Source organism: Lichenostomus cassidix, chromosome 3, assembly GCF_008360975.1.
Source record: "Lichenostomus cassidix isolate B80296 chromosome 3, HeHo_3.0, whole genome shotgun sequence".
Taxonomy (NCBI): domain Eukaryota; kingdom Metazoa; phylum Chordata; class Aves; order Passeriformes; family Meliphagidae; genus Lichenostomus; species Lichenostomus cassidix.
This window is the reverse complement of record NC_139483.1, coordinates 80138015-80159171: the sequence shown is the minus strand read 5'-3', so window position 1 is coordinate 80159171 and position 21157 is coordinate 80138015. Positions and strand designations below refer to the sequence as shown.

Here is a 21157-nt window from a genome sequence, read left to right as displayed (position 1 = left end):
AAGGAAGCATTAGACTTTAACTCACACAACTCTTATCTGTGCTGCATAATTTTTTAGAAATTGAATAAATGCTTCCATCACCAGGAAGTATTCTCACTTGAGGAGTGTCAGACAGAGACGAACTTTTGCAAGGAGTAGCATCTGTTCCAAAGCTCTGCAAATGAAAATCCACTCAGAGCCAACACCTTTTATCCCAAAGGGAGAAATTTTACTTACCAATTGCAATATGGTCAAATATCGTTTCCACCACAGGTATTTCTGAAATTTAGGGCCACATGCTGCTAATCCATAATACATGTACATAATGACATGAATAAATGCATTCATCTGAGCTCCAAAAAAAGCTGTCCAGGAACAGAAGGAAAGATTGTCATGTAACTTTGGAAAAAAGATAAATATTTTCTAGTATTATTTGGAATATATTATTCATATAATTATTTTTAATAGTAAAAATTACAAAGCACAGGACATGTCAGGATTGCATTTTCAAAATATTGACCAGTATAGTACAGACCTGACTGTTCACATGTGCTGACACAAGCAGCTGTTAATGCAGGTAGTATGTCACATCTTGCATGGAACTATTTATGCCAAAGCTCTTCCTAAGGTTTTTGTTGAACAGACATAAATGGATCCCACATTAGCTTTTGTAGCTTAACTGCAATTGTTTTGCTAAAGGATTATTAAAATCTGCATTTGACAATGTAAAGTACAAAGAATCAGGTTCTGAACTTAAATCTTTTAAACTATATTTAAATGCAAAAGGTTCGCTTCTCAGCAAGAAGACAGAAACTCACATGGAAGTCTGATTAAATAGGCCAAAAAAACCCTGTACAAAAAAAACCTTGACTTGTGTTAATAAGAACTTTAAGGCATTGCCAGGTGAGTTTGTCTAAATTGCTCATCTTCAGTTTCTTTATTTAAGATTTAAAAATATTCACCATTCTTAAACATGCTTGTGTATAGAAAAACATTTTCCAGAATGATCCACATTAGATCCATGTTGACAGTTTCATTTGCATTAAGATCTCTTTGCTTTGTCAAGATTAGCAGCCATTTAACAGAAACACGTTATATCTTGTTAAGGTGTTCTTACACTGACAGAGAGGCTCAAAAATGCTCTAATGTATAAGATTAGGGCCATGCAGACAATAGCTGCTGACATCAAACAGCTCAGATGCCCGTGTGGTCTAAACCCAGTTGTTATAATAGAATCTAGTTTATAATAGACCTGTCTATGTAAGCAGTGTCCTACCAACTAGAAAACAGAAGAACACAGATCTATCCTCATTTATGCAGTGGTGCTACATAAATGCAGAAAAGCAACTGCTGCTTTTCCTTTTGCAGGCTCTAGAAACTAAGAGGCAGTGCTAGAACACCAAAACTTGAAAGAAATTTAGAAACAGTTCAACTGTTGTATTAAAAACTGCTGATATTTAGTATGAAAATTCTGAAAAGGCAAGAAGAGAGAGGGCCTTTTGTGATATCCAGCAGTGTCATAAGCCTACAAAGCCCACTACAAAAAACCAGGGTGTTTTCCCTGTACCCTCAGCTCTGCAGAGCTTTCAATTAGAGAGAGACAAGGCTAAACAACAGCAACAAGTGTGCAATGCAGGCAATGGAAGATATGGCAAGTGCAATAAATAATAACAAAATTATTTGATGGAGGCTTTAGAAAGGAAGAAAGGAAAAAAAAGGCTGATAATGAATTTAGACTTGTGTCATTATGAATAGGTTTTAAAAGTGAATTGACAGATTTATTGTTTCACCTCCAAGGCAAGGTTTCAGCATTTTATACATGCCTCTTTATAAAAATGAAAGCAAACCTCAAACTCATACACAATGTCAAAATAACATCTCCATTAACTTCATTAAATTTGCACACATAATGTGGCCCACAATTAGATTTTGCAGCTCTCCGTATTTGTAAAAATTAAAGTTAGGCAAGATGCATACATCTTTCTGTTTCACACAGATACAGATACTTTTGAAGGCAGAACTTCAGGCTTGCAATTGATGCCCATGAGGAAAAGAAAAGAAGTTTTGCAATTCATTAGATTATTGCCCTGTTATCTTTTCCTCCCCCATGTTTCCCACAGAGGGAGACTGTATGCATTAATAAACAGTTTTCTGTATTATAAAGTCAAGTCGATCAAATTTTTTCTATTGCTCCCAAACAATAATAATTTTCCCTTCTGTCCAGTCAAAAGCATATGAGAGGAAGGGAACTCACCTTGTCCACCTGCAACCCACTTAATACCAATCCACCACAAGGTGAACATGGTGAAATGGTGATAGACATGAAGGAAACTAATTTGGTTAAATTTCTTCCTCAGGATGAAGAATACTGTATCCAAATATTCAATTCCTTTAGAGACATAATACCACCATAAAGCAGCAGCTATCTGCAATGAAAAACAGACAATATATAAGTTTTAGTGATTCCAAGCTGAACGGATTGAAGTTTTCACCATCTATCTGCTGTAAGAGAAGGATACCTCTTCTTTCCTTAAATCCTGGTAAACATTGAGGTGGAGTCAAACACCTGACAGTATGAAAACAACAAAAAGACTACTTCTTTCATCTATTCTGGACATGGAAGCAGATTATTCAGAGCCTACTGCTCACAAATCACAACTGTAAAAAAGAGCTGATATAGTTAGAAGCTTTGTTGCCATTTCTGAACAGTTCACTGGTTAAACATGGGACGTTTGTGTCCTCATTCTGTCCTAAGCTGTGCAGAGGAAGACTACCATAGGGCTTCCCCTACTAATGAAGCAACACTTTGATGTGGTCAGAACAATGAGGCAGAAACATTACGATAAAATGAAGTTGCGAAAGTTGAAACCTTCAGTACCACAGGCATATGGGTGGAAAGATACCAAAGAAGTTAGTTGCAGTACAGATTTCACATCACTTTAGAGCAGTGTTCCCTCAGCTTCTGGCCGGCTCAGCTAGCCCCTCTATAAAGCAGCATTCCCCCAGTGGTCCTCTGACATTCAGGGAATAGAAGAAATGAGCCATAAAAACTGCACAGATAAAACCCATCTACCCAACAGGGCAGTGCTACACACCCAAAATTCTTTTCCTAATCCACCCATCACAGCGAATCTTGTTTAGGATGCAACATAAACACAGCTTCCTGCTGAAATTAGGATATTAGTAAAGCCCAGAAGCTCTGTGTAGCAATATGCTAATGTTATGATATGGGAGTATGGTGGTGGTAGGAACTCCCTCCCAGATCCCAAAACATAGCAACAAGTCTAGTTTTGGCATTGTAAGTCATCTAGCTTGTTATGCAAGGGTGGGACCAGAACATATCCCAGATGGTGACTCACACTGAGAATGAAAAAAAAAAGAGTTGGAATTGGTACCACCAGCAAGGAGAGTAGGCAATGTCACAACACACCTATTTGTAAGAAGTTCACCTTGTCTTTCAGGACTCAGGTTACGGTAAATCAGACTTTCTTAATTTTACATGATGTGAAATAACCCCACCACCCCCTCAGTCCCCAGGGAAGACAGAAGAAAAGAGTTAACACAGAGTAGTTTCCCTTCCCAACTATACACATACTGTTAGGTGAGAGAAAGGGGAATCATAATGAGATGTAGAGAGCAATGCTACAGTCCTGCAAGTTGCTTTCCTCCACCTGTCCAAACCAATGGGAAAGGAAAACATCTCTCCTCAGACTAAGTGTGTCACAGCCATAACTGGTCTGGTGAACACTTTAGGAGAAATTACAGCAGAAGCAAAAAATGCAGCATAGGAGAAGAGTGCTGCATATCTGCATTGCAGGCTCTGCAGTTTCCCAGAGGGACTGCACATCTTACTGCTGCCAAACTGCAGCCTTCTGTGCATCCATTAATGAACGCCCTTCTCACTCTCTGGATATGATTTAGCCCACTTCAGGTCTTGGAAGAGGAAGCAGATTTTTCAGTTTCACACAAAAGATACTAATATCTAAAGCTGGAGAGAGGCTTAATGACAGAAAAGTGACTCCCACAGATCTTGCAGTTCCCAGACACACAGGCAAGCTGCAAGAATCATATACATATATGTATATATATATGTATATATATATATATATATATATATATATGTATGTTTCTCAATATCCAGTACAGTACTGCCTCTGGGACAGGTAGTCAGGTATTTAATAACACCCACATCAAGGTTTGTCTCACACCCAATGGGTTAGCACAACAGTTCAGCATCTTTTACAGGTCTTTCCTAAAGCTGTATCTCTTAAATAAATTAAGATAAAAATCTTTTCATTTCATAAGTTAACAATAAACACTTTGGACTATGTATCCATAAAACGACAATCCAGCACTGCACTACTTTACCTCTTTGGAGGTCCTCCCTTCCAAAAAACTTTCAGACAACCAAGAGGTCAGTTACAAGCATACTGCCATAAAATCTTTTATAAATTAAGTGGACATTTTTTGTTGATGAAATAGGGGAATAAAAAGCCAAACAGCCAATAAGCAAATAGCCAATTTACTGTATGACACAGAGCAAAATGTAAGTGAAGAAAAATCCTACAAAAATGCTTCTGTCTCATGCCCAAAATACCACAGGCTCTGTATATGTTCTTGGACATTCACATAACATACCTCATTGCTGTTCTTTTGAATTCCACTTAGCACAGAAAGCAATTACAGTCCATGGGTAAAAATAATCTGAACTTTTGATCAAAATGCTTCCCATCACTTAAGAAAAACAACAGGATTCTTTGAAGGATTATACCCGCTGATTTTGTGTTTCTGTAGATTTTTTTGCCTGTCAGCTCCTTTGCTCTCTTACTATCATCAAATTTTCTACCATTTACTCTCAAATCTGATAGGTTTTGTGTACTGCTCATCTATTTCAGTACTTTCAGTGACTTCTGCAGATGTTTTCATCATTAGCTGATAGAAAAAAAATGAAACAGATGTCAAGTCATTTGCCTAAGGCCATGCATATAAACAGTAAAAAAAGGCAGAAATAGAGTAGAACAATACACTGATATGTAAGCTATGTCAGGAGCAATAAGCTATGGCTATTATTAAACTTCCTTCGCAAAGCATCAGAAATCATGACCTAACCTGCAGCCTTTCTTTGAACACAGCATGAAAGAAAGGTTTTGTTTAAAAGAAAAGAAAACAAGCATTAAAAAGGCACATTCCTGTAATGAATAATACTAGTCATAACCATGTATTTTCTGGTAATTTTCATATGTACCAATCTAATTCTGTTAAAACACCAGATGGCACAGAAAGATTACGTTACAGCCTAGGATTAAGGGGGTCAACAAGAGGTCCAATCCCATGTCCTCTGCCTGCTGCAGGGTTTTTGAATGGAGGGCTGTTTTAATACAGGACTCTGTTTCTGCACCATTATTCTTTATTTCAGGCTGGAGACAGTTATCCATTAAGGGGTATGAGAAGGGACAGTTACTTCTTGGAAGCTCACAGTAACATGAAAATCCAAAGTGACTTTTTTATAGTGAACTCTTTTCCCTCTTTCAACTACAGAATTTTGTTTACAGAACTTGTTAAGTCAAGTTCCCTTTTCACAGAAGTTTAAAGTAAATTAACATTTCTTTTTCATAAAAGGAAACCACTCAAGCTGTACACATAAATACAAACAACACAGATTACAAACAGAAAACAACCGTTTCTCAGCTTCAAAATTACGATCAACACACTTAAAATACGAAATAATTCACACAGCCCCATATTCCTAATTCTTAGCTCTTCAGAAATGCTAATAAAATAGATGAACCTTGACCTGGGAAACAAGGACATACAAATGTAAGCAGAGGGGGGAATGACTACTCACAGACACTAACATGCATTAAGTTAGACAGTATTAGGAAATCATTCACTTCAAAGACTGAAGCTCCCAAAGGAGTACTACAAATCATGGATTTAACACCTCAACCCTTTGCATTTATTATTTTGACTCTTAAGCTACAACCAAGAAAGATTTTCCAAGATACATCTGTAGAGCCTTCTAAATAATTTCTTAGAGATTTGTTCCCCCTTTTCTTTCTTTCTTATCTACCATGAATGTTTTGGTTTTTTCATAATGAAACCACTCAGCTTCCTGCCACCAGTCAGTAAGGTGGCTACCTACTACACCCATCATGTAAGTCCTTGACAAAGGAGTTTATTTCTGCAAATATTTATGCAAATGTGGATTCTAATTGCCATCCTTGCTTGCTCCAGTGGTCCACTGCTTCTTGCAGAACAGTCAGGGGAGCCTGAATGAGATTAACAGGTGTAGGTAAATTCAAAGCAGTAAGTAGGAGGACCAGCTTCTTCACATTTTGTGTGAACTACCTACACAATTAATCATCAGTGAAAGCCAGATGATTAGTAAAGTTGAAGAAAACAGGCAAATACATGGAAAAATATCCCCTTAAAAACTGGCAAAACCAAAGAGTCTATGACTTAGGTCTCTGAGCTACAGAACTATACAGGGGAAGTGCCACCACATGCCCTTACACTGTTCCCTTAAAATCACTGGCTTACTGTCTTGACACACGATGTGGGTGGGAGAGGCAGGGAAAGACATTCTCTGGCATCCAGGATAGCCATTTTTTTTTCTTTCTTTTCTGAGAACTGTTTACCAGCTTTCCATACTCTCTTGAAGGACAAAGGATGCTTTCTTGACCCCTCATTTTGATCAAGGGCTTTGGACAAAAGAGGCCGCTCAATGTGATGGCAGTATCACAGGGGCACACTCCCAAAAAGACAGAAACAGAGGCCCTACCAAGGCTCCTATGCCATTTAGACCACTATATACAATTAGTTTTACATTTCTCAATATTTGTTCCAAATTTCAAAGTCCCAAATTAAAGTCATGTATGAAGCTCTGCTTTTCAGACCACGTTCCATAATGCCTTCTGGGCTCAGTGGTGTTTCCACGTGAGTTAGTTCCAGCCTTCTTTATCTGAGCAACAGGATATATTTACTCATTCTCTTTCAAACCTAGTCATTGCATTTGTAATTGATTCTACTGTTGTAGTGCAGCTTTTCTCTTCAGAGGAAACTTGGTGCCAATAAATGCTAGACATTTAGAATCTAGATCTATTGAAAGGGTGTGAGAGATGCGCTAAAACGCTTAACAATTCTAAACTCAAAACTGCAAAAACATGTTAAAATTGCTTTTGCAGGTTTATATTATGAAAAATGATGGTGAAAGCAATCTTGAAGAAGATTGGGTTTTGTGGGATTTTTTGTTTGTTTTTTTGTTTGGGTTTTTTGTTGTTGTTTTTCTGGGTTTTTTGTTTGGTTTTTTTTTGTTTGGTTTTTTTTTTGTCTGACAGTGTCAAAAACCAACATACCTTCTAAATGCAAAGTATGCTACACTGTAAAACAGGACTGAAATATATCCCAGAATCCTCAGAGTACACTTGTGGAAAGTATAATTTTCTACTTGCAACTTATTTACCTAAACTGAGAATTCATTCAAAAGAACCACCAGAAAATGATTAAGATAAGAATCTTGACTGTTAACATACTGTACAGTTGCTGCAGCAACGTGCGAGAACTCAATTTTCCTTCCTTCCTCAACTCCCGCAGCTGCAAACTGACCATGCTACAACTTAAAACTTCAGAGATCAATTGTATGCAAATCCACAAATATGGGGAAAAAATGTTTAAGATTTTGAAAAAAATATTAAAAAGTCAGGAAGTCAAAAGAGTATATATTGCTAGAGCAATGTGTCTTTTCTGGATGTATTATGTATTATAAATACATTCTTCAGGTAATTTTGCCTTTATTTGATTGTATAATAATGCTCTGCTTGTCATATGAAACAAAATTTTCATTCTTTTGAGCAAGTCTGACCTCTTCACTGCCTCCCACGAACAAGTGCACCTAAAGTGATTCTGTGAAACAGAATACTACTTGTATTTAGCTAATATAAAAATTCTTTCAATATATGTTATACCACTCCTCAATGTCATTCAGGTGAGTACAAGGGCATTCTATTTTGATTATCTATTAAAAACCCCAAACCTGTCAAGCACTTGCTGTACTTTGCTAGATATGGTTTTTCACCAACATTTTAAACAGGATTATTCTAGTGACTGAAACAGTGAGAGCACTGTATTGGCAAAGGTGAAAAAATGGCAACTACCATAAGGCCAATAAAAATCTACACAGAGAGCTGTTCTGCAATATCAGCCATTATAAATAAGGTGTAAGATTTAAACCTTTCTTTCTCACTATCACCCCTGTCACATGAACAAGCTTTTGAGTAACACTATCCATGAACAACGGAACATTTTTCAAACTGTGCTGTAAACATAATGTATTTAGACTATACCATACTTTCACTGCATTTTCAGGAACATGTTCTAATCTGTATATGAAACTTGCAAGAACAGCTGAGAGATTCTCAAGTGTCAGCTCTGCTAGAAGATAAGGTTTAGTACATGAGCTAATCAACAGCATTACGAAAATAAACAAGTATCTGCACTTTGCTTTTAATTTGGATGTTTTCCAAAGCCCAGATATTTGAAATCTAAGATTATACAATGAAATGCACTGATAATACATTTGCCAAAAGCCAGCAAGGCCTCATAAAGCCAAACACGGATAAAGGAGACAAAGAGTTGCCTCACCAAGTACGGGTGAAGTGCAACCACAAGATATGCTGACAAATCTCACTTGCTTTGATCTAGCTAGAGCACAGCGCCTTTACTGTGGTTACCCTGGTATCACAAACTTCAGCAAATCTAGGAACCAAAGGATGTAGGCAAAGTTCATCCTGGATTGTATGACTGTGGGTGAAGCCAAGAATGGTATCTTTAAGACTGCCCTTACTTGCAGCAGTCAGATGACAGTTAGTACAAATATGCTGGTGCACTTTGATTAAACCTGCTATGTACAAGGCAGTCCAACCTGAAGTGGCCTGTGAGGATGTAACGGGATACAGTCATAGCTGACAGCAGCGATAGAAACACTATTTTCAGACAAGGCTTAAACTATCATGTAGTGCTGTATATTACACACATTCATATACAAATACAAAAAAAAAAAAATACTCACCCTAACTTCATAAACATTATCTGAATAATCCACAGTCTGGCAGACATAGCTGTACCCTCGAGCTCTTGATGACAAGAACAACTGAAAATATTAAAGCCACATATGAGGGGAAATATAATACATAAAGCACATTTACAACAATTATCAGAAAATCTCCTGTTACATCAAAGTTACCTGAACAGAAATACTTAAAATATTCTTATTAGTCCTAAGAACACTACTGAAGAAAACCAATATTTAGTGCTAACAACCTGTTGTTACAGAGTACTTATTTTTTCTTGTAAGTTAAAAAGATTTTCATTTTTACCTGCATCTATCTTCCCAGATAATTAGAGCATTGTACAACAAATTCCAGTGTGACCTTAAACTGTTCAGACACCAATATTTTTTCTGACGGCTCTAGCTTCAGAAACAGAAAATACCTAATTGCTTTCACTACACTTTAGAGAAATGCTATTCCCAGTAAGGATCCAAGAGAACACTATTCAAGAGACAGGGATTAGATAATTTGAATCTACAATTATTAACACAGTATAACAATGAAAATCCAGAACCTCCCACCCACTTTGAACAGCCAAAGCTGAAAACCCACAAAACACAGTGAGGGAAAATGGATGGAGAAAAGTTCCCCTTTTTGTGCCAACAAAAATGGCCTAAAGCAATTGAAGTGCTCCTGTAGGGCCACTCCAAACCAAGCACTTTGCAAAAACCTGGACAGGAGGAGATAAAATTGACATTTTGAGCAAGTTCCCATTGGAAAGAAGTACACTTGTGTAGAGCTGTACAAAGTTCAAGTAATACTTCCAATCCTGACATTCATAAATGTTATGATCCAAGACTGTGTAAAGGCAAGCAATCCCACCGTTAAGGATCAAAGAGAGACAGTAGTAGAGTAGACATAACCTCTACATTTGGGTGATAGAAAAAGATGTCAAGAAAACCTCCCATGTGTAGGCACTGACTACTCTTACCACTAACCTGACTTTTATCTGATTTACAATGAGCTTGAGTATATTTTTTTGCCCCATCTTGCACACAGCACTACAAGTGCAGTCAGATGCAAAGACAGGTATTATTGTAAAACTCTGGACTTATTTGCTGCACATGTGTGTTAAAGTAGGTAAATTAAAGAACTGTCCACTGAAATTATCCTAGAAAAGAAACTGAACTACTTCTGCATCATCTAAGTCAATTTACAAACTACTGTGGCTAACTGTAATTACATGGGCACATGCACATCCAATAGTAATAGAGAAAGCCAAGGAAAGTTTAGTTAGCACTGTTACAGAAACCAACCAATCTCTGCTGCGACCTACTGGATAATTCAAACAAGGTTCCCTTGGCAAAAGGCAGTAAATTGACTTCACCAGGCTGCCTTGAAGTAGAATGAGAAATTAATGATTTTGTGACAAAATAGGATCTATTCATTTGTGACTTCTGCATATTCCAAGTAAAATTTGCCCTAAATTTGGACCTGAATTTGAATTCAACATATGAGAGTCTTGCACTAGACTTGCAGTGCTTTACAACGTACCATTTAACATAAGCTACTACAGATGAACAATAGAGCTTGCCATCAGGATTGTTATTTAAATAACGTTTAAAGGCATTTCACATTCAAATTATGTTCTCAGCAGTGTCTGGAAACTTTACAATCATTCACAAAATACAAACAGTATCATTTTACTCATAACAACTTCATTAAAACTCGTGTGAATTACAACAGTGGCACAGTGCTATTGTAAACTTCACACAGATGGAAGCAGAAGTTGCCTTGTTGAACAGAACTACTGAAACTTGAACACCTTCCTCCTATCAGTCTCTAATATCAAGAAAAGACACTTCCTGGAAATACTGTATCCATTGCCTTAATATTGAATAACAACCTACCATTAGGAGAGAGCAGGAAACTGAAACCTCTGTGTATAAAGTTAGGAGCTTTCAGCATATCAGCAACTAATATGTATTTGCAGTCCCATTCATTTTTATGTTAATTCAGTGACTTGGAAATGCCACTAACACAAGTGTTATCCTATAGGGAAAATAGGTTTGAAAATTAATTGACTGCAAGTTTGGTATAATTCAGTTTATGGATAAAACAAACCAGTGTAAAAGAATAAGTGAAAAAGACAGGCATAGCAGTAACACTGCAAAATTAATTTCAAGAATTTCAGTTTTAGCTTGCCAAGATGACTGGATTTAATCTCTTCCTACTACTATGCCTGGGTGTCAGCATTAAATTCTTTTGTACCTGTAGTACTTTATTACTTAGCTGTATAGTCCAAGAAAACAATTTAGACAAAATGATGACTAAGGTGTGATAGCTAAAATTTTACTGAACCATGTCTTAAAGAGAGGCTGAAATAATTTTACGAATAATGATTTTATTCTAGGAGCTCTGGGAAAGGGTCAAAATGCAGATCATCATCAGATATGCCATTTTTTCCTGGCAAAAGTACAGAACAGACCAGACATAGTTCTGCAATGCTGAAACTTTAACTGCTGTGCTCATTTGCTTACTTCTGGAAACAGATTTTGCAAATCTATGATCAGAGGTCTTCCAGGCAGATAACTGCTGATGCATGTAAGCAGTCACAGTAGCATAAACTTTGCATAAGCCACATTCTGTATAGCTATCCTTGAATAATAATTACCAAACTGTTAAGTAATCCCAGTTAGCTACTACACAGCTGATCCACTGCACTGTTACTACTCTTTTCCTCTCTCCAGAAAATATAGTTCACTTCATCTTTATTCTTGTTCTAAAAGACAACTTGCAGACAAGATACTCATCCTCACTACCGACAACGGATAGCTGAATTTCTAGAAAATTATTAACACTTTAAAAGCATAAACAAGCAGCTCAATTTCTAAAAAGATACATTCCGATATCCTTTAGGATTAAGGTGAAAAAAAAAAGTATCAGTTACAAGTGTTATATCTACAGATTTTATTGTCTCCAGTATTTAGATTAAAATAAATCTAAGAAGCACTTGGAATAAATCATATACAAATTCTTTCTGTGGACTGATTTAGTGCATTTATTCCGTAGCTATAGATATACTCACCTCAAAGGCAAATCCTCATCTTTAAAAGTCTGTGCAAAACATTCACTCTCAATAGACATCATGAACATGCAAGATTATTTTCATTTTGACATCCTCAAACCTCAGTAAGAATTCCCTCTTCCAAGAGGGCATACACACCTCTTTGAAAATGAAGAAGTTGAGCAGAACCATTCCAAAGTTGTAAACCACCAACAGGAAGCGTAACTGGAAGGGCTCTCTTGTCCTCATCCATTTGGGGCCCAGCCAGACAGTGAGGAGATAAATAGTGCTTATAGTCAGTGTTGGAAACGGAGACTGCATCAAGGGCCAATCATCAACACGTTTGTCTGGGGGAGTGAAGCAAACAGGAGTCAACAAGGTCTGAATAAAATAGATTCCATCATCACTTAGAGCATTGAATTTGTTAAGTATTATTTTCTCCTGGAATAGCTGCATCAGATAGTAGAAACACAATGCATTCATTCTTTCTAGGAAGGTTAAAGAAAATAGTTTATAAAAAAACCCACTGTATCACATTACCTTACACAGAGATTCATTATGTCATTCAAGCTCTGCTGTCCAGTTCTACAATCCAAAACACTAAAGCAAATAGAATCACATGAGCCCAAACACAAATCAACCCACTAATCCCCCAAATGAGTTTTGCTTAAGATGAATAGTGACTGCAGTGACAGTATAAACAAATATTCAACACCACTGCAAATGAAAGATACACAAATTTGGCAAAATACTGATAAAACCAGTAGGTTTTATTAGTTTAAAATTAGACACTAAAAGCCTCCTATCAATTTCATACAGTTTGTATAATGACAACCTTTGCTATTTGATGTAGGTCAGTCTCATGTTTCAGACAGCATACCAACAATGTTACTGGCAAACAACGAAATAAAAGAGTTCAAAAGGGATGGTTCTAGTCAATCTGTGCTACCATATGGGAAACAAAGGTTTTGTTTACTGTCTCCTTCAGTCACTCACAGGATTCAGTTACATTACATATATTTCAGAGCTGAGAACATGCTATATTAAGTTCTGGATCAGTATGAAAAAACCACTCAGCCTGATGAGCCAGTGACATCTAGGATTAGAAGATAGCTCTGCTAGAGGAGGGAAGCAAGACTGCAAGAACACCTCCTTACTTTGTGCCCATGTTGTCCCGTGTGTCAGGTGTTCCCCCTGCGCTGAAGGCTAATATCAAGTTGTAGCAAGAGATAAAAGGTAACTATTTCATAACTATCAGAACTTCAGATACTGCACAGCTCTATGATACTAACTGGATTATTTTCCAGATGCTTGGGCTAGTTCCAGTTCATATGGAAATCACATCACAGGACTCCTTGGGAAGCTCAAACATCTAAAACACCTGCCTTCAGTCAACTGTGGGCAAACACAGAAATGCAGCTGCCCAGAAATTTACCTAGAGGACAAGTTTCTTCTAGAGAACGGTAAGTCAAAGACCATGAAAAATCCCTATACCATAAATTAATTCCTGATCCCAGACATGCAACCAGCAAGTTAGAAAACCGGCCCTATTAAAAAAATGAGGAACTGCAATGCAATGAGGAAAGTACAGAACAGCACTGTCATTATTTCTCTACACTTTTTTCTCATTTCCTTTGTTGTCCTTAAGGCCACAAATTAGAACCTAATTTTGGGAGCAAATTTCATGAGACCCCCTATTTCTAATTAACAATAGACACTTTGTGAAAGAGAGCATGCAGAACACAGCTTCTTCTCATTTCCAGATGATGTAACAATAATTGAGCTGCACATTCCAAGCAAGATGCTAGAAGGCCTAAAAAGAAGTGGACAAGAAGAAAGAGAAATCAGCCTAGCTCCTTCCACTTTGGCTGTTAATACCAGAAGAGAGAATTCTTGGAAACCCCAAGAAAGGACCCTGATGCTGCCAGAATGAAGGGATTCAACTGTGTGGCCACAGCCACCAAAAGAAGCCAAGGGCACAGACTACAGGAAAGAGTGGCAAAAAATCAGACAGATTGGCTGTAGAAACACAGGCAGCAAAACAGGACTGAATAGAGTGAGAGAAGACAGTTACGTCTTAACTATTTGTTAAGTTCCTGAAACCACACAGAATACCACCAAAGTTGAATTCACTGCTGCATTGCAATTATGACACTCATATCCTTTACACTTTAGTTCTGTCTTGCTTTTAGCAATTGCTCTACCAATCTGAATTTAAAAATATAAGATAACACCATTAAAAAAAAAGAGAACCTCATCATCTATCAAGTAATAGGCAAAGACTCATCAAGAAACAAGAAGAAAGGTCTCAGTTAAGAGACAGCTCTGGGAATAGTCAGTGAGTCATATGCTTCAACCAAATCCATATCTCCCTTCACTGCAATGTACAGAGTTAATAGCAGGTGAGGCAACAAGAGACACAGCTGCTTTCCCAGATTTCTTGCAGTAAGCAATATAAAGAGGATAAAGAGGAAAAGACACATTAGACAATCTGTCTATTTTTCTAACACAGTGTTTCATGGTGTCTTACACACTGAAGTGGCAATACAAAGAAATGTAGAAGAGGAAGATTTGAACTTTACCCAGGAGATGAACTTTACCACCCACTGCTGAAAATAGGAAACCATGACCTATTCCAGATTCCTTTTCTGGCAGGAGACAAAGGTTTCTAGACTTTTAGATAGAAGAATGAGGATTCACTAGAGGATGAAAGACACACCTCATCAGCACTGTAAACAATTCTTCCACCTCCTTTCCACAAATACTACAAACGGAAGAACTTCACTGGAGAAAACCATCAGATGCATTTCATTAATTCTGTCAATAACACAGGAGCACCTGAGAAGCTGCCATTGCTCTTCCATACCATGGTTTCAGCCTGTTACTCTCCCTCTGCAAAGGGTTTTTGGACAGTGAGCCACCACATCTCAGAGACAAGTCTTGAAGTATTTCCAGGAAAAACTTCTTATATTACTGATACAAATCTCATAACACTGCCCAAGGACTGCCATTTTGGGGGCCTGACCTCCCCAGGACAATAAATTACACTTCAAACACAAAATGCCTGTATGAGAGGGAATGCAGTAGGCAATTCAGTTCTGGAGTACATCCTGGCCAGAAGAGTAAAACTACGAACACCACCTTATGTTTATTTTAAGGGCATCTAGGAGACTCTGCATATGATTCTTTTTAACTAGTACTGTGGCATCAGAAAACATGATACTATCAATTCCACAACCTTTTCATCACAGGATCTCTCCTGGATAATGAAAAGTAACTTCTTGTGTTTTAAGTCAACTCCATGTATCATTCTTATTGCATAGAAGGTATTACAAAACCAATTTTATTTCAGTTTACCCAGCAAGCCTGCTTGTCGATATTCTACAAAGAAAACACAGTAAAATGCAGATCCTTGCTCCAAACTTCTTTTCAGAAGCTCTCTTTCAAACCAAGATAAATTCACTATCTTAAGTCCTCTGCTCAAGTGACAAACATTCCAAGCTACCCCAACACCTTCCTCCCTCCCTCCGACCCCTTTTTAGCAAAACCAGCAGAATTTTGTGTCCTACTTACTAGCTGGTGCTGATGACCACAAAAGATTTCTGTAAATTACAGAGAACTGTGATAGCTTAAGGGGACATATGAGTGCATTAAATCACGCAGTATTTCACACAGAATAGGGACATTTTAACCTGAAAGATGAAATAAGATTGAAATAAAAAAGGCCAGCTCCCTGAATAAAAAAATATCCCTCCAACTGCTTTGAAGCAAAAAGACCAATGCCTTTACCTGATTAGAATTGACAGAGATTGACTGAATCTTTCAGGGGATTAAAGCGTTTGTCTTTCAAATCCCAAGACCCAGATTCTAATTCGATCACAAATAAAATGTCTGCTGTGATGGCACAGCCTGTAGTACAGTGCTCTCTTGGTAAGGTGGGAAAAGTTTTAGAACAAACACCTAGGGTTGCATTTTATAGCAAAAATGAATCCAGCGTACACCAAGGCATCTGCTAACATGTTCTTGATAGAAAATTACTGTTATATAAGGAAACAGTACGAAATATCTATATACACGTGGCTTTCCTGTCATTTTGTGTATATACATTTTAGAATTTCACCTTGCAAAGACAAGAAACAAAAGAACTTATATATATATGTATGTATACCTATATATTTATATGTAATATATAAATATATATCTATATATGTAATATCTATATATGTATAAATAATTGAAATTGCCCTGAGCTACCTACCTTTGCAGGATGTAATTATTTTTGATGGGAAATTCACAAGAAATACACACATAAACCCCCTCTGATTTCTTCCTTCAAAGCAAGAAGAGCAGGACCAATGAAAAGGACTTGATATCCTGCCTTGTAATGTCCAAAGAGGACAAAATTAACATACACTGAAATACAGATCGCAAGTGAAGATGAGTTTCAATAAGTGAGGTTGCAGTGATGGTGTTCTAGTATTAAAAATCACAAAAAACTTTTGTGAAACATGCTGTAATTTCTTTAATTTGCAAACAGTTATGTTAAATACGGTTCAGCATTTCCTTCCTGATATAGAAGATTTTAGATGGTTGAATTTCCTGCATATTACTTAGCCTATGATAATTTTTTTTTCTTTCCTCAAGAAGTACAGACTTTAAAAATAAGCAAACAAATGCACAGTACAGTCACTTTGACATTCACCTGAAGAAATCCTGAAACAGTGCAATGGTGACTATCTCTGCTTTTAAAATTAGTTTTAGAGAAAGTATTAGATTACCAAAATACATGATTTTTTAAAATTCCCTGTGTTCACATTAGATTAGAAATAAATACTTAGCAAATCTTTATTTTTACTTTAACAACATATGTATTCCTTAGCTATAAGGTCGCTACTCACTAATTTATCTGGAGAGACTTTCAAAGTTATTAATAGCTATTGATACTATTCTCAGCGCAAAGACACTTACAGTGCCAATCCAGCACATCCATCTGTCCGATTACATTTCTAAAGACACTGGAGAAATGATGGTGACTGTTTAGAAGTGGTTCTGTGAGAGCTCTCTGCAGATCACGTTTATTTTAATAAAAGTACTCTCAAAGCCCAATCTCAAGTCTAAGAAAGATTTCCTTAAACAAGTCAAATTTTAACTCCACAGTATAAGGCAGGCAAACCAGTATTACCTAATTGGAGTACTGTTGCATGAATCACACAGTTTTAATTATCCAGGAATTTCCCACATCTTCTTAGTTCCATTAGCACTATAATTGAAAGCTATTACAAAATGAAAGCACATATCATATAAAATAATGGGTGAGAAACATAACTTCACACATCTTAAAACATTTACAAAGCTTTCACACTAGATCCCTTTACGGTACTTTTGTGTCCCCTTCTGCTCCTTTTCTTTCTGGCTACAGATAAATACTCAATATACTTCAGTAGTTTTATTAGAAATACTGGTTCAGTCATGTAAATATTTACAAATTAATAGAAGATTCACTCTGGCTACAAAACCACTGCAGACTGGATCCACTGAAAGTAAAGTTGAACAAGGTGAAGAAGCATCTGCCTGATCAGACCCTAGGCTTTTAAACTAAACTGAGTAATGCACCAGAATAATTTAAAATTACATTTACTGTTAGCAGGTTGTAGAGATTCCAAGGAAAATGTTTCATCTTTGACTAACTAACACCTCAGAACAACAGCTGAAGCTATAAACTTAGCCTTTAAAACAGTACCTGACTACACGGGCTGCACAGCTTGAGACTGAAGATTGATAGAGAAGCACCATTGCAGAGTGAAAACTGAGATGCCATATATTTTTGGATTGAACATCTACAGAATAAAAAAAATTCTATTCAGTTACTTATTTTTATTTTAATGGAAATACATACATATGGCCCAAAATGAATTTTTCTTTTAGGTCTTCATTGCTTGAATTAACTTATCTGCTTTGATATTGATTATTCATTGCACAAATTCTACTCTAATCCTCAATTCACGGAATTATAGATCATTAAAGGTGGAAAGTATCTTCAAGATCATCGAGTCCATCCTATGACTGAACACCACCATGTCAAATAACCATAGCACTAAGTGCCATGTCCAGTCATTTCCTGAACACCCCAAAGGATGGTGACTCAACCACTTCCTGGGGCAGCCCATTCCAATGTCTAACCACCCTTTCAGTGAAGAAATCTTTCTTGATGTCCAACCTGAACCTACTCTGTCACAGTTTGGGGCCATTTCCTCTTGTCCTGTTGCTAATAATCTCAGTTTATAAAGTTTTTTAATGAGAAATCCTAAAATAGTAGATTGAAGCTACTGCATGAACTAAAATTACATCCCTATAGCCTCATCCATGTTTAAATCAGAAGTAAAGTCCATGTCTTCTTGGGAGGGATTGTGCAGACAGATTGCAGCAGGAAAGCTAAAGGATTGGGACTCAAGGAATGTCCAGTGTATGCTTCTTTCTTATCTATCATACTTGGCAATGTCTACAGTCTTCTGGCACTATGGGGAATTCTAAGGAGTCTGACAGGGTCAGAGACAACTGTACCTAACTCAGAAATAATTTAGTAACATCTACAAATCAAAGGGCATGAATCTTCCCTTAACACATGCATTAGCTAAGGGATCTTTCTTAGAATTTTCCATTTTAGTATAGGATATATCTTTTCAGAGGCAGAAAGCCCAGTAGAACATATTTTACAGCTTGCTGTAAAATGTTTACTAGATGCACTACATAAAGTTGTCCTCCACATCCAAAGAATTAGGATTAAACTTTAACTAGTTCATTATAATTTTCTTTGCTAGACCCATCATTTAATTTTTTTTCCTTCCTCGGTTTAGTAGTTTTGAACACTTATCAGGTCACTCACTAGCTGCCTTTTCTTTTTTTGAATTCTCTTTAAAGAAACACTTTATCTCATTTACCTGAAGGCATATTTTCCAGTCATGGAATCATCTTCATAGCCCATCTCTGGATACTCTACAAACATTTAAATCAGCCTTGCACTGGTTTCTCAGGAACCAGTCAAGCCTCTGCGGGTTCTTCTCACAAAAAAATCTGTATTATCACAATGTCACAGCACCAGTGGTGGTTATGAGTGGCAAGAAAACAAAGATGTGAGTATCAGAGAATTGTGGGATGACCTCAGCTGGAAGGGACCTTAAAGATCATCTTGTTCCAGCCACTCTGCCATGGGCAGGATGCCATTAGAGGTTGCTCAGAGCCCCATCCAGCCTAGCCTTGAACACTTCCAGGGATGGGGCATCCACAGCTTCTGTGGGCAGCTGTTGCAGTGCCTCACCACCCTCAGAGTCAAGAATTTCTTCCCATGTATGTTATTGGTAAAGCTAAGGATGATGTGGGGCACAGGATGCTATATGGACAAAGGTTCCTGAATCCTGCCATAAAAAAGCATAACAGCTGACCTGTCGTAAGTAATTTTTTTTCCTTTTTATTAATTAATAGAACAGTACAGAGAAAGCAAGTTTCTTTTGATCTTTGATAAAAAAATGGAAACATCTGTGTTAAGTATTTTGTCTATCCTCAAGCTTTAACAAGTCAAGAACAAACTAATTTTTAGTGTCAAAAACAAAAGACATCAGAATTTTATGCAATGCATTGTCATTTTAACAAGCCATAAAACATTAAAAGTAAGGTGCAAGAATAAGAATATTCAGCCTCAAGCACAATAAATAATGAAAGCACATACTCTGAAAATCAAACCAATGAAACCCACCTATCCTAAGTTTGCAGACAAAGCTGTACAAAATCCTGATGCAGTAAGAAATGAGAAATGCCTGGCCCAAAACCAAAAGGACTACAAAGCAAGACTAAGTACCACCTATAACCAATTGTGGCTTTGGTTTGAATTTCAGGGATCTGTAATTGACTACTTAGTCTTCTCTAAATATGTATACAGCAACATAAAATCAAAATGCCACACAGCTAAGTGCAACATTTCCTGCAGCTAATGAACACCTGTGTAATATGTGTGTGTTTCATAAAATCCCAATAAAGTAACAGCAATGTCTAATCCCAAATTGCGGTTAAAAGGCCAGATGTATTTTAACTAGCCTTCCCGTTATTCTAACTAACATTCTAGTCTTCTGAGGACTCCCATCAGTAAGCCATTAATATCATATTGGTTTTGTGCCTGTATATAGCAATTACATGATACACTTGTTTCAAGACAAGGATAATAGTGGAATTTTTATGAAGTTCAGGAGACATGATAATTTACCATCAAGTAAACTTACTTTCAAGTCCAAAAAGATTACCTTGCTCAAATTGTATTTGATTTACCTCCTCCACTGATTACTTGTGGGGACAGTACAAATGCTCTGCTTCAAGGAATAATAAAAATATAATCCTCATTGAAGCTTACACAAGATTTGCAAGATACAAGCCCTAGAGGCATAAAGCATTCTTTTGCTTGCCAAATCTTCTCTTCCAAACATCACAAATGCAAGATGCATTCCCAGTGCAGTGATACCTACACATCTTTTCTTAAATATTGTAAGTTATGGAATAAACAAATGAAAGCAAACAACCCAGCCACACAATGTAATTTTATAAACTAGTTGCAGACTTTATGATCCAGTCTATGTCTCTGTATTTCTGAAGCAATAAAGACACTGTGCTAAACACATTTTACAAAGCTTTCCTTTTACTGAAACTTTTATTCAACCTTTTGTGGTTTTTCCCAAAATTGTTTCTCAGAGCTCAGACTGGACATGCCTTTACTTCACACAAAAGTGCTGGTGTCTGGTACTATGAAAATAGTTGTAGGGGTATCAGTAAGCAGTAATACAAACACAGGATTTATGCACACGCAATGTTGCAATAACAGATTAGTCTATTGGCCCACCCAGAGTCTTACAATGCTGAAGGGGATGATCATAGAGCATGATTATCTTCTCCACAGACAGATATTCCCTCAGTTTAAATGTAAATTCCTTGAAAAAGGTGAAGGATTATTAACATCAGTTTAATAATAACTCTGCAAGGCCTTATCCACTGTGGAGACAAGTGTCACATACTCAGAATACAT

General features: G+C 36.9%; 1 protein-coding gene across 3 annotated transcripts in view; it reads right to left on the bottom strand.

Moving 5' to 3' along the window:
* ELOVL4 (ELOVL fatty acid elongase 4) overlaps nt 1-21157 on the bottom strand; it is a 36965-nt gene that overhangs the window by 5106 nt on the left and 10702 nt on the right. For all 3 annotated transcript variants that reach the window (XM_085056451.1, XM_085056453.1, XM_085056452.1), the window contains exons 2-5: nt 12253-12440; nt 9047-9127; nt 2234-2405; nt 217-344 (exon numbers count right to left, since the gene is read on the bottom strand). In XM_085056451.1, the coding sequence (XP_084912577.1) occupies nt 217-344; nt 2234-2405; nt 9047-9127; nt 12253-12440 (569 nt within the window). The remainder of the gene's footprint in view (nt 1-216; nt 345-2233; nt 2406-9046; nt 9128-12252; nt 12441-21157) is intronic.